The following is a 13,334-nucleotide window of genomic DNA, read 5'->3' as shown; positions in this document are numbered from 1 at the left end:
GCAGTTTATTGAGAAACAAAGTAGAAAGAAATTGCTTATATTTCATATTTTACAGCAGTTATGGATGACACAATTTTACAGTTAACATTTTTTTTTAATGTGCAAAGTATTGTAAATCAAAATGAGTAAAAATAATTCACTTTTACAATTATTTTCACACAATAAAAAACATTATACAAATTTTTACTTACATATTTTTCTACAGAACAATACACTTCCAACAACCAGTATTGTATTAATACATTTAAAGATGGGTACAATTTTCAGTTATTTATTATTTTAAGTAGGCTATAACAGTCACTGCTACCAAAAACAATCAGTCTTCAGCTGATTGAAAAGTCAAAAACAGCTGACACAACCAGCACTAACATCTTTAAGTCTACGAGTGTCCCAACGTGCAATCAAAAGTCAAACACACTCGCAGTCTTCACATCTACTTGCACACTAGTGGCCAAACACCAGAAATACGTAAGACAAGTAGGTAAGTAGGCAAGACCAAAACCGCAATTGGGGGTATTGGGACAGGGCCTGAGTTGGGAGGTGAACTAATCAATTCTGTTTCCTGTAGAGTCTATGCGGCTGTCACGTGACTAATGAACAAAATTACTTGAATAAAGATTTGTTCATTTTGCTAAACTAGATTCAGTGATCCAAGCCAGTAAAATGTTTCAATCTTTCCATCACTACTACTTTCAAGGCGAGGTGTTTGTCATCTCAAATGAGCCTAACATGAGAGTCCACAGATGAAAATGGACTTGTCCAAAACATCGAAAATAGGGGGTAAATTGGGAAAACACCCAACTGATCCTCTATGTGATCATGTAATCAAAAATGTCTAATTTCAATAAAATATTGATACTAATTTATTTTATATTGATACTAATTAAAAAGAGTCACACATGCCATTTAGAAATCTGTCCAACTTGCTGTAATGTCATGACGATGGATGTCAAAAATACTCCTGCAAAAGCGTGGCAGCCTCAGTTGCTTTTTACGAGCTGTGCATACTGCAAGCACGATAGGAAATGACTTGCTGGTGACACAGCTTAATGCTCATTGGCTTAAACAACCGTGATGTTTCGTTATCTTCTAAAATGTATATATATATGAGAGGTTTTTCTAACATTATTTTTGTTTAGATCATAAACTTTATATCTACTGTCCCAACTTTATGGCATTTTATGAAAGAAATAGACTTGTCCTGTCCTTAGAATAAGCTTTTATATAACTTATTATATTTTTTGCATTATTGTTCTCAAATTCATATTGTGTTTTTATGCCAATTCCTGCCTAGTTTATTCAGATAATTGTGCAGATGTGGACTTTTGGGAATCATTCACCAATAGAGCTTGGCTGTCCTCTGTTGGACATTTCTGGTACTGCGTTTCAGCACTTTGGCACTCGACCTAAAATTTGAAACTAAAAAATTTGATTTTTTGATTTACATTTCAGTTGATATTTTAAAAAATAAAAGTTTGTTCAGTACATTTTCATTACAATAAACTTTTATTTATTTTTAAAAACTGCTTTCACTTGCAATGGCAACAGTATTTAAGATATCAAATATCCCTTTACAATTTTACATCAGCAGTGTCTTGAAGTTATTCTAAAGAATTTTGAAGCAATTCATGTAAACACAAGAGGGCTATTTCATAGTCTGTTAAAATTGCCTTACTTCCTGACGCTATAACCATGTCCCATAATAGCCACATAAATGTGATCAGACCCCATTACCAAACATAAAGTTGATTTTTCATCAAAATCATACAATGCACACAGAAGATATGAAACCCTTCCTTTTTCCCATTTGTGCCCTTAATTGATTGCATTGCCATGGCAACATCATTCAGTATATCACAAATCCGTTCCCAATTTAGCATCTTCAGTGTCTTGGCATAGTATTGTCAAAGTTTGATGCCAGTCACATGAATTCCCTAGGAGAAGTATTCAAAAGTTCAGGGCCTGCAATTTTTTTCAAAAAATGCACATTCAGGACCTGGGTAGCTCAGCGAGTATTGACGCTGACTACCACACTGTCTTAACTTTGAATCCAGGGTGTGATGAATGACTCCAGCCAGGTCTCCTAAGCAAACAAATTGGCCCGGTTGATAGGGAGGGTAGAGTCACATGAGGTAACCTCCTCGTGGTCGCGATTAGTGGTTTTCGCTCTCAGTGGGGCACGTGGTAAGTTGTGCGTGGAGTTCTGCAGTGTCATGTACATCGAGCCACGTGATAAGATGCGCGGACTGACTGTCTCAGAAGCGGAGGCAACTGAGACTTGTCCTCTGCCGCCCGGATTGAGGTGAGTAACCACGCCACCACGAGGACCTACTAAGTAGTGGGAATTGGGTATTCCATATTGGGGAGAAAAGAGCACATTCAATCCAAAATAGCCAACTTCCTGTTGGGTGGAGCTAATGAATGTAATTTTGAAAGTTGTCCAGCTTGATTCGAACAATATATGTAGCAAGTTTGGTGACCGTAGAAAAAACTGACCCCAACACTTTTGTCAAAAGGTGGCGTTATAGAGTGGCATTACAATAGTGCCCGTGACACTATTGATCCACAACCTTGCCACAACCTCATCATGATGGACTGGCACAATTCCAAAGTTGGAGTTGGAAACGAATACAGGAAGTTGGAAAAACGACAAAGTTGGAAACGAATACAGGAATTTCACTTTTCCGATTGTCACAACGTAATCAGTTACATTGTCACAATGAAAGTTTGGTCATGAAATTATGGTGTAGTTAGGAAATGGCTGAATTTGCTGTTGCTTTTCTCAAATTTTGCAATGCAATTTGCTGCATTTTTGAACAATGTTGACAAATGAGTGTCTCCCTGCTCGGTGTATTTGCAACCACATTCTTGGAACCAGGCACGTACTTCAAATCAAAGCTGGAGGAGGCCAGCCTCGCCAACCAGCGTTGCTCACATGTGTCGATGTGGTGAGTATATAATTTAGTGGATTATTATTTGCCCAGGCAGTAAAGTGGTGACTCTTTAACCAGTATTTGCACAATGATGACTCTAAGACATTACAAACATTACAGCTTCATTTTCTGTTATAGCATAAGTTTCTGTAAAGCTGCTTTTTTAAGAACTATGTGTGTTGTGAAAAGCTCTTCACAAATAAATAAAAATGTCTTGACTTAATGGATCTTGTCACATGTTGCCCATTTAATGCAAGAAATTCCAGTCTATGAGCATGACAATATTTTGCTGGCAAAAGCTTCTGTCCTTGCCATCACACTACCTTTGGGGATTTGGGAAAGAAAGGCACAGAATCCATCAAATGATGCATCCACAGTTAATATGAAGTGGTCATTGAATTCTGGGTGTGCTAGAATTACATTTGTAAACAGGTCCTGCTTTAAGGTCTGAAATGCCTTCTGGAACTCATCAGTCCAGTCGATAGTGATGCTTAGACACACGTAACATTCGCTTTACACATCCTTTTTCTGACTTAGGAGAACTGTGTGTCTGTTTGTGCAATAAGGTTGAACAGATTTCTATAAAATGCTAATAGTAAAAGACTATACCTAAAACAATTGACTGATTTTCTTATGATATGGCATTTTTTAGGTGAAGCTTAAGATTGTGCTTTGAGTCTTGAAAACATCTCTAGCCTTTCGGGTGGAAGCTGCTCCTTAGGGGCAAAGACCATCAGGTCAACATGGTAATAATACAAGCTTGTGAAGTTTTGATCACTGTAGATTGACATCATCATGTGCATGAACGTAGTTGGACTATTTGAAAGGCCCTGTGACATCCTGTTATATTCATGCAGGCCAAAAGGTGATGAAAATGCAACAGAACATTATAGAAGTCAAAGGTTAGGTCCATTGTCGAAAAGAAAGAATTTCCCCCAAGGGCTGCAAGGTTTTCTGACTGATGTGGCAGAGGGTGGGCGTCTTTAACTGTCCTCGCATTTAGACATCTAAAATCAGTCCAGATTCTAAGATCACCATTTTTCTTCCACACCAGGATGAGTGGGGATGCATACTCACTGTTTGACTTTCTGATGATGCCTTTGTCTTCCATTTCATCTACCACCATTCTCAGCTTCTCATAATGACTTGGCAGTAGGGTAAACTAAATAGTTTGTGGTCAACCAGGGCCCAAATTTACAAATATTTTTATCTAACCACTAGAAGTTCTCCAAAGAGTTCCTAGCTAGGAGGTTTTGCTTAAAACCTATTCACAAAACTGCTAAGAGCAAGTTATAATAAGAAAATCTTAAGATAAGAATAAGGCGGAGTTGACCTTGTTGCTATGGATGACGTCACCTTTTATTAGCTCGCTATTTTAAATCACCCTCAGTGATTGGTAGACAGGGAACCGCTGTTTATCAGCTAAGACAGATAAAGATATAAACCAATCAGCCACAACATTAAAACCACCTGCCTAATATTGTGTAGGTCCTCCTCGTGCCGCCAAAACAGCGCCAACCTGCATCTCAGAATAGCATTCTGAGATTATATTCTTCTCACCACAATTGTACAGGGTGGTTATCTGAGTTACTGTAGACTTTGTCAGTTTGAACCATTCTGGCCATTCTCTGTTGACCTCTCTCATCAAAAAGGCATTTCCATCCACAGAACTGCTGCTCACTGGATGTTTTTTGTTTTTGGCACCATTAGGAGTAAATTCTAGAGACTGTTGTGCGTGAAAATCCCAGGAGATCAGCAGTTACATAAACACTCAAACCAGACCATCTGGCACCAAAAATTATGCCCTGCTCCAAATCACTGAGATCACATTTTTCCCCATTCTGATGGTTGATGTGAACATTAACTGAATCTCCTGACCCTTATCTACATGATTTTATGCACTGCACTGCTGCCACATGATTGGCTGATTAGATAATCACATGAATAAGTAGGTGTGCAGGTGTTGCTAATAAAGTGCGGTGAGTGTAGTTTTATATTCTGTACCGTGGCGAATGCTTTAAAGGAATATTCCAGGATCAATACAAGTTATAGCTCAATTGAAAGCATTTGATGCATAATGTTAATTACAATAAAACTATTTTGTCTCATCCCTCCTTTTCTTAAAAAACAAAAACAAAAGTTGCGGTTACAGAGAGGCATTTGCAATCAAAATGAATGCGCACAATTTTCAGGGATATGTGAAGCTTATAATTTTAGAAAATTGTTTAATTGTTTTGCATTGAAGTTGTTTAAAACATTGCTTTTACTGTTGTTTTAGGGTTTATGGTATTACGTTGTTGTAAAATTGGACAGAACTGTACACAGAAAAGGTTCCATTTTAAGTGTAAGTGATTTTTTGTGGACTTTTTTTTTTAAAGAATTGGAGGGATGAGTCAAAATGAATGTAACATTATGCCACAAATGTGATCGATTGAGCTTAACTTGTATTGAACCCGGAATTGTATTCTTTTGAATCATTTACAGGGAGCAGGCTTCCCTTTAAATTTAAAAGAAAAATGTGTCAATGATGAGTTCTAATATACAGTGCATTGAAAAAGTACTCAGCTCCCAGTGCAGTTTTCAAAATGTTTGTTGTCAGATTTAAAGTTTAGAAAATATTAAAGTTTGATGTTTTTCCCCAGCTAGTATAGGATACCAAATAAAAAAAATGTCCAAAACCTCAAAAACTAAATTGTATTTGATTTTTAAGTATTCATACCCTTCATAATTACTAGGTTAATTACTGGTTGTGACTGAAAATGATGTCCATGGCTCAACAATCTCTAAACTATTGCACAAAAAGGGGCTGTACGTCAGAGTGGCTAGGAAGAAGCCTTGGCAGGCAAAAAAGCCCATGCTTTCCCATAAAGACTTTGCAATATGTCACTTGGATACTTCAAAGATGTGCTGAAGGTCTTGTGATCTGATGAGACTAAAGTGGAAATTTTTGGCTTAAACACTTAACGGTATGTGTGGTGCAAAGCCAACACTGCACATGAACAATATACCATCCCCACAGTGAAACACGCTGGTAGCAGCATCATGTTATGGGGTGCTTTTCAACAGCAGGGACTGGCTGTCTTGTGAAGATATATGAGATTATTAATGCTGCAAAATACACAGAGAGTTTGGATAAGAACCTTCGTTCCTCTTCCAGAAGGGAAGTTTGTGTTTCAGCAGGACAATGGCCAAAATCACAAAGCCGGAGCAACACTGGAGTGGCTTAAATTAAGAAAATTGATGTCCCAGTCAGAGTCCTGACCTCAACCCTATTGAACATCTTTGGAAAGACCTCAAAATTGCTGTCCATCGCCGATCCCCCACTAACTTGGTACAGCTTGCGCAATTATGCAAGGAGGATTGGGCTAATATTGCTCCATCATGTGCAAAGTTGATAGAGACTTATCCAAAAAGACTGATGGATAGCTTTTTCAAGGCAGTGTGTGTAAAAAAACTGTTTATGCATATTAATATACAGTATGAGCTAAGAAAAGTGTAAAATATAATTAACATGCTGTTCATTCAAGTTGCAATCTGCTTTTTTCTACATGAATGTCCATAGAAGGTGGACAGTAGAAAAATATACATTCACATTATTAAACTTTTTCCATTTACTGTAAAGTTATCGCATATGACCATTACAATTATACAGACTAGGTGGAATGAGTGTTACATTGGCCTTGTGTACTTTAGCTTAATTGTTTATGACTCAGTTATGTGACACAAGTAATGTCAAAGATTTATGCATATTTTAGGCTTAACATTTCCTGAATGAATGAGCAAAACTACGAATTTTTATAAACTTAATACATCCCGTATAACCTTATAAAAACCAATAGAGTAATAAAGCGCTATATATACTGTGATAGTAAACTTAGTCTAGTAATAGATGGTAAAAAATGATTTATGGAAGTGGAAATATACAGTATTACTATAATATTACATGTCTCAGGTCAGCAGGAGTAATCATTTACACCTTTTTAAGGCAGGTAGACATTTTTGGCAATTTCCTTTTGCATGTTACACTATTTATACAAGAAAGCTTGAGGAATGGTATAAATGTGGGAATAATCTAAAAACAATGGATGAGGCAAATGGGATGGCATGTAATATGCATTGTAGGGTTAAGGAAATAGTGACAATAATAATAATACAAATATTATTAAATAAAGATAATTGATATTTTTTAAATATTTGTTATGGGACAAAATCAGAATGGGAGAAGCATGGTGGAGAGGAGATTACAGAGAAGACTGCAACAAAACTACAATAATTACTTTGAACTTCTTATTGTTTTAATTTTATGCCATTTTAAAACAGTTCCAAGGTATTAAAATATAGAGTTCAGCATCAACCAAAGAGTAACCATTTTTGATTTATAATAATAATAATAATTAAAAAAAACATATTTTGGCAATTGTAATAATGCCTTTAATAAATGCAGTTATAAATGTATAGTATCAATCTGTATAAAACAATTTGTATTTACATTAATGCTACACAATAATACAAGAAAACAGTGTTGAGAAATCAGCTCCCAAAGTCACCAGAACTGAACAATAAAACCCAAAATGAGTTTTCTCAACGCGTGCACACTCCAGTCCAGTAGGAGACGCAAAAGCGCCATTAAACACAAGAAGAAGAAGAATTTGTCTGTAAGTGTTTGAATGTGTTTAACTTCATTTGTGAGTTTATGTTTGTGTTTTTCTGTCTTTGGCGTTTTAATGATCGTAATAGAAGATTATTATCGTCGTTTGTGGCGGTTTTGTGACTCTTTAAAATATTCAGTTTCAGGAGAAACAAACAAAAAACTTCGGAGCCTCTTCAGGGGGAATTTGTTTTCTGAAATAGTTTTACTTTCCCTCGCAATAAATTTACCATGATTTTACTACAGTAACCATATTTTAACCATGATATTCGTAGTGAAACTATAATACTACAGGAAAACGAATACTGTGGTTTAAAAAACATAATTTTGTGATTATTATGGATTTACTACAATAACTATAGTTTAACTATGATTACTGTGGTAGTTTAACCATTGTATTTGTAATAAAACTAAAGTAATCACAAGATTAACCATGGATAATCTATATTAAAACATGGTTTTGGTCCCAAAGAAACTAAAACAAACATGGCCCACCTCAGTCATGTTTACTACAATATTACTATAGTAAAACCATGTTTCAGACCAAAAAACAAAAACATTACACTGTCATGGTAACTACTATAGTAAAGCCGTGATTTTTCTATTGTATGTTTTTATTTTACTATAGATTTATCATGGTTAATCTTGTGATTACTATGGTTTTACTTCAAATACCATGATTAAACTACTACAGTAACCGAAATTTGAAATAAAAATCGATAACAATGGTCGCAAATGTTGCATAAGTTTTGGTTTAAGCCGTTTCCATACAGAAATGTGTGTATATTGCTAATTGTGTACCTTTCGCCTCCCAGATGTCCCTAATTTCCCCCCTGAAATTTGGTAAAATGAGGAGAGTATTGAGACAATTCATTGAAATTAGCCAGCTTACTGTCATTTTAATTTTACAAATAAATGCAATCAGAAGACGAGGAATTGCAATCAAAAGTGAATAGTTGCCCTTCTGATGGGACTGTAATATTGGTCCTGATGTTGCGCCTATCGCAGGTTGCCACCGGTTCCGACCCGAAAGCGAATTGTCATGGCCCTGTTCAAGCTGGCAACCTGCACCGAGTAGTGGGGGAAACTTTCGGTCTTAGTATAAGGATCATCTATCGATGTGTATATGCGGTGTGCACAGCTATTAAAGTAAAACTGATGCGGTGTAATATCAGGGTTTACATATATGATATATTCCTGATATTCAATAGGCTATTTTAAACAATCATCTAATCTAAAGCATTGCCATCACAACTGCACTATGTCCTGCATATTTGTCCAGCAACTTTTAACGACCACCTGAACTTGATTGTCATCTAAATTTAATTTTTGCATCATAATGCAGTTTACATTTTCTTAAGAAGCTCAGCAAGTGCGATCCAAGTTAAAGAGGGTTAGATTTAAAATATTTAAACGTTTTAAAATGTTCAAAAGCTAGTTTTCTGAAAGTGAAAGTGAGTCTTGAAAAAAGTGTAGAACATTCTGAGAATGTCATTCAGCCGACTTTATTCATCTACAGAACTGGGTAAGGCTAATTTACGTTTGTGTAAAGAAAAGACAATTATATAGGCCTAACAATATTATTTTTTCATTTGGTAAATTATTTGTTTAATTTAATGCTTTATTCATTTGGTAATTTATTTAATACAGGGAATTTTGCCGGCATTTTTTCAAAAGTGAGCTAAACAATAATTTTATAGAATTGGGCTGTTAGTGTTTCAATAAAGCACACTGAAGCTTTTCTCCTAGTATTGTGTATTTATTTTTCATTTAAAACATCTTTGTGCACAGAAATTATATGTTTTTTTGTATTGTGGGCTAATTCTATGACTGCTGTCTATTTGAATGATGTGGAAAAGCAACTTTAATAAATGAACAAATGGCTACCGCGATTAAATTAATCGCAGAGTGGCCATTCATTTGTTCTCCTTGCACTTATCGATAACAGGTGCATGATACGAGATATTTGTGTTGGCACTCCTGGAAGTGTCATGACGCAGATGTGTTTGCATTATTGGATCCGTGCAGGTATGCCATTAAGACCAATCCATAACGGTGCGAGTAATGCTTCACGTACAATAAATTGGCTTTCAAGGATTTATACCTTGTCGTCATGATTAACACAGGCTAGCGATTGGGGTAAACTCTGTCATGTGACACTATATTTTAGCGTTAATGCCAATTTTCTTCACAAAAAGCGTTTTCAAACCAGTTTATAGCAACATTTGAAGTTTTCGACATTGAGTTTATGCGGTAGAGTTAAATGGAAAAATATTATGTCGACACTTGTGAAATTTTAGCGATAATATGTGTTTCCATCATCTATATTTTGATGCGCTGCAACTTTATAAAAAAAGAGCATTTCATGAATCCTTCAACATAATTTAAAAATGTATTTTAAAACAGATTTCCAATGTATTAAATTACAGAGTTTGTTAGTGGCATCCACCAAACAACCATTTTTGATATATAATGAAAAAAGCTTATTTTAGCGATTGTTACAATGCCTTTAATAAATTCAAATATAAAACTGAACTTGAAACAATCTGTATTTACATTAGTGCTACACAAGATTACTAGAAAACAGTGTAGAAAAAACAGCTCCCAAAGTCACTGAAATGTAACAATAAAACCCAAAATGGGTTTTCCCAAATGCATCCACACTCCAGTCCAGTAGGAGACAGAAAAGCCCCGTTAAACACAAGAAGATGAAAGAGGATTTTTATTTGCTTTGATGTGAATTTTCTGTGCATGTTCATTTTTAATGACCGTAAAAGAATCGTATTATCATTGTATGTGGTGGTTTTGTGACGGACGCTTTAAAATATTCAGTTTCAGGAGAAACAAGCAGAAATGTGAGAATATGTTTAATTTCTGATAAATGAGCAATGTAGGCGAGTATATGTTAAAGCCTGTTATAATATCTGGTAATATTCCTGCTGTCAGGAAAATGAAACCAAACTCCACGCACACATTTATATTTATAGGCTACCATATCAGAAACAAAGTTATTTAACAGAGCTGTTTATAATCCTATAATAATCTTTTTAAGTTTGATGAATGTCAGTCCATTATAATTATGTTTTTGTGTTCAGATGTTCATCTTGAGAGAAAAGGTGGATGTGATCTGCTGTAAATCAGTAGGAACTGATCTGTCCATGCTGCATATTGATGATTTCATCACAGAAATCTCTCAGCTGAAGAAAGAGGTGATGTCACTGAAGACAAAACTGATGGAGAGAGAGGACAGGTTACAGGTTAAACATTCATTTCATACTTAAAGTTGAGATTGTAAGCTTTCAAATGATGTGATATGATGAACGGTACAGATGTGATTGTGTTGTGTTTGTCAGGAGCTGGAAAAGGTTTCCTGTCAATCTTCAGTGTGTGTGACTGATGTGACCTCCACAGAATGTCAGGATTCAGTGTGGAGCGGCAGAGATCAGTCCACACCACAGCGACTGCTGGACAAACTCTCTGAACAGAGATCCAGAGACACACAGGACTCACAGCTCACTTTACTCTGTTCTACTGATGGTAATCAGGGTGATCAAACCTCCACAGAGTCTCTGACTTCTGTCTGTAACGCTGGAGAACAGCAGATGCTGCAGATACCAGTGAAGATTGAAGTGAAACAGGAGGAGATAAAAGAAGAGGAACGACAGAGTAATGAATATGATTATCAAACCTCCACTGAGTCTCTACCTTCTGTCTGTAACACTGGAGAACAGCAGATGCTGCAGATACCTAGGGTTTCCGCAGGTCCTTAAAAAGTCTTAAATTTACTTTTTAAAATTAAGGCCATAAAAAGTCTTAAATATCTTAAATTACAAGAAGTCTGAAATTTCGTTTGCTGAGGTCTTACATTTTGGGGCGTGAATATAGGAGACGCTTAAAACAGAAGAATCTGCGTGAGTCAAAATCATCTCTCTCTCTCTCTCTCTCTCTCTCTCTCTCTCTCTCTCTCTCGTGCATCCATCATTTAGCAGCCGACGCTTGAGTTTAGTGTAAGCGCGCACAGTGAAGCGCATTTTTACTGAACTTACGATGTTAAACTCTGTAAGCGAGCGATGCGCTAACACTGTTGCTCCTGCTTATATCAACAAAGCTGTCAGTGTTACAATTTGCAAGCGCGCGAGGTTGGAGCAGTTTTTTGACGCCTTGCAAATATTGCCGCTTCCTTATTTTACATCACCTTTGACAATAATTGTAAAGCTAACAGAACTACTCAGCTGCAGAGTTACACCTGTTATATCTCTCATCTCCTCTCTTGAGCTCCATCTGACATATACAGGTATTTTCTCTGCCATCTGAATCAGTCAATTTACATTTTTTGGTAATAATATACAAAACAATAATAATATAATTATATAAAATTATAATATTAATAATATACATAATATGAAAATATATTATATTTAATATTTAGTATATAATCTGTTTTCAGTATACATCGTAACTAAATATGCAGCACATTTTCAATACATATTGTCAACTTTAAACGGCCATTTTTAAGGTAACTGATGAGTTTTGACTTTTACTTGAGATATTTCACACAAAAATGAAAACTGTCATCACTTACCTTCATGCTATTGCAAAGCTGTATGACTTTCTTATTTCAGTGGATATCAAAAGGAGATATCAGGGAGTTTCAGTCACCATTCACTTACATTGAATGAAAAACAAGATGCAGTGACAGTGAATGGTGACTGAGACTAAACGTTTTGCTTAACATCTCCTTTTTTGTTCTATGGCAGAGAAAAATTCATACAGACTCAAGGGTGACCAGTGATGACAGAAATTTAATTTTTAGATGAACTGCCCTTTAACTTCCTGTATTTGGTAAAGGTATCTGCCAAGAAAAAATATATTAATGTTATTCAGCACATGCTAGACCTTATTCACAGCAGCACCATATTACATTTTTGACGAGAATAACAGCGAGGCTGTGAGGGGTAGACGTACAGTCTCTTCAATATGCTGTACTGCAGTTTAAAGTGTTTTTGGATCGTTCCGCAGACAAAACATTGGAAAAATATATTTTCAAGGACACTCAGTAGACAAAAAAGCTCCAGACAACATGAGTTGTGGAAAATCAGATGGGATATTGGAGCTTTTTACAGATTTACACCGTGTATGCCATTGAAGAGATGGTAAGTCTATCCCTCAAAGCTTCATTTCCATTCCCATTAAAAATCAAACATGGCGGCGCATGCGCAGTAAGTGGTGGCAGAAAGCCCGCTGACTGTTGTGTTAGATTTGACAGATTAGATAATTAAACGAAAGTATGACACAAAACCATCATAAATGCAAACATATTCTTAGCGATACAATTGCTATAATAAAATGAGATAATTACAAACATGTAATCATGCTCGCTGTAAATGTTTGCTGCAAAGTTGTGAGTTGAAATGATCTCCTCAGTCCAGTCAGCTCTGTTGATGATCTTGAAGCCACAGCAGTCAACTAGAGCCCTCGGAATCATTTTTCAACAATGTAATCCAACAAAATTTTATTTTTTACGCATGGTTTTTGCCACCACTTCCGTGTTTGACATAAGCGGTGACATTGCCAAATCATTGGACTATTGCGTCACGTCTTAATGGAAAGCAAGTGACTAAAGAGAAGGGTCACAATATAGGCTACATACTTTAGGCTATGTGCATTCTTAATTCATTTAGAGTTTTAATGTTGTATTAACTTATTTAAAAAAAGAAAACACATAAATGCACAGTAAAATATAAAAAGCATGT

At 35.8% G+C, this 13,334-nt stretch overlaps 2 protein-coding genes, 1 long non-coding RNA gene and 1 pseudogene across 4 annotated transcripts in view; 3 read left to right on the top strand and 1 right to left on the bottom strand.

Annotated features, from left to right (window-relative positions):
- LOC127420300 (zinc finger protein 431-like) overlaps positions 1 to 13,334 on the top strand; it is a 380,032-nt gene that overhangs the window by 67,284 nt on the left and 299,414 nt on the right. The gene's annotated exons all lie outside the window — the stretch shown is intronic.
- LOC127420297 (zinc finger protein 208-like) overlaps positions 1 to 13,334 on the top strand; it is a 264,845-nt gene that overhangs the window by 133,218 nt on the left and 118,293 nt on the right. Inside the window, exons 1-3 of one of the 2 annotated variants that reach the window (XM_051662480.1) lie at positions 7,560 to 7,588; positions 10,677 to 10,838; positions 10,935 to 11,343. The exons of the other annotated variant lie outside the window; for it this stretch is intronic. Of the exons in view, the coding sequence (XP_051518440.1) occupies positions 10,677 to 10,838; positions 10,935 to 11,343 (571 nt within the window). The 5' untranslated portion in view covers positions 7,560 to 7,588. Of the gene's footprint in view, positions 1 to 7,559; positions 7,589 to 10,676; positions 10,839 to 10,934; positions 11,344 to 13,334 lie in introns of those variants that run through there. 2 annotated transcript variants of the gene reach the window in all.
- The window catches only part of LOC127420339 (uncharacterized), a 140,836-nt gene that overhangs the window by 57,556 nt on the left and 69,946 nt on the right, over positions 1 to 13,334 (bottom strand). The gene's annotated exons all lie outside the window — the stretch shown is intronic.
- Positions 7,543 to 13,334, top strand: part of LOC127420298 (zinc finger protein 493-like) — a 259,674-nt pseudogene continuing 253,882 nt past the window's right edge.

Source organism: Myxocyprinus asiaticus, chromosome 29 (assembly GCF_019703515.2).
Source record: "Myxocyprinus asiaticus isolate MX2 ecotype Aquarium Trade chromosome 29, UBuf_Myxa_2, whole genome shotgun sequence".
In the NCBI taxonomy this organism is placed as follows: Eukaryota; Metazoa; Chordata; class Actinopteri; order Cypriniformes; family Catostomidae; genus Myxocyprinus; species Myxocyprinus asiaticus.
The sequence above is the reverse complement of the archived record's forward strand: the minus strand, read 5'-3'. Positions and strand labels throughout refer to the sequence as shown.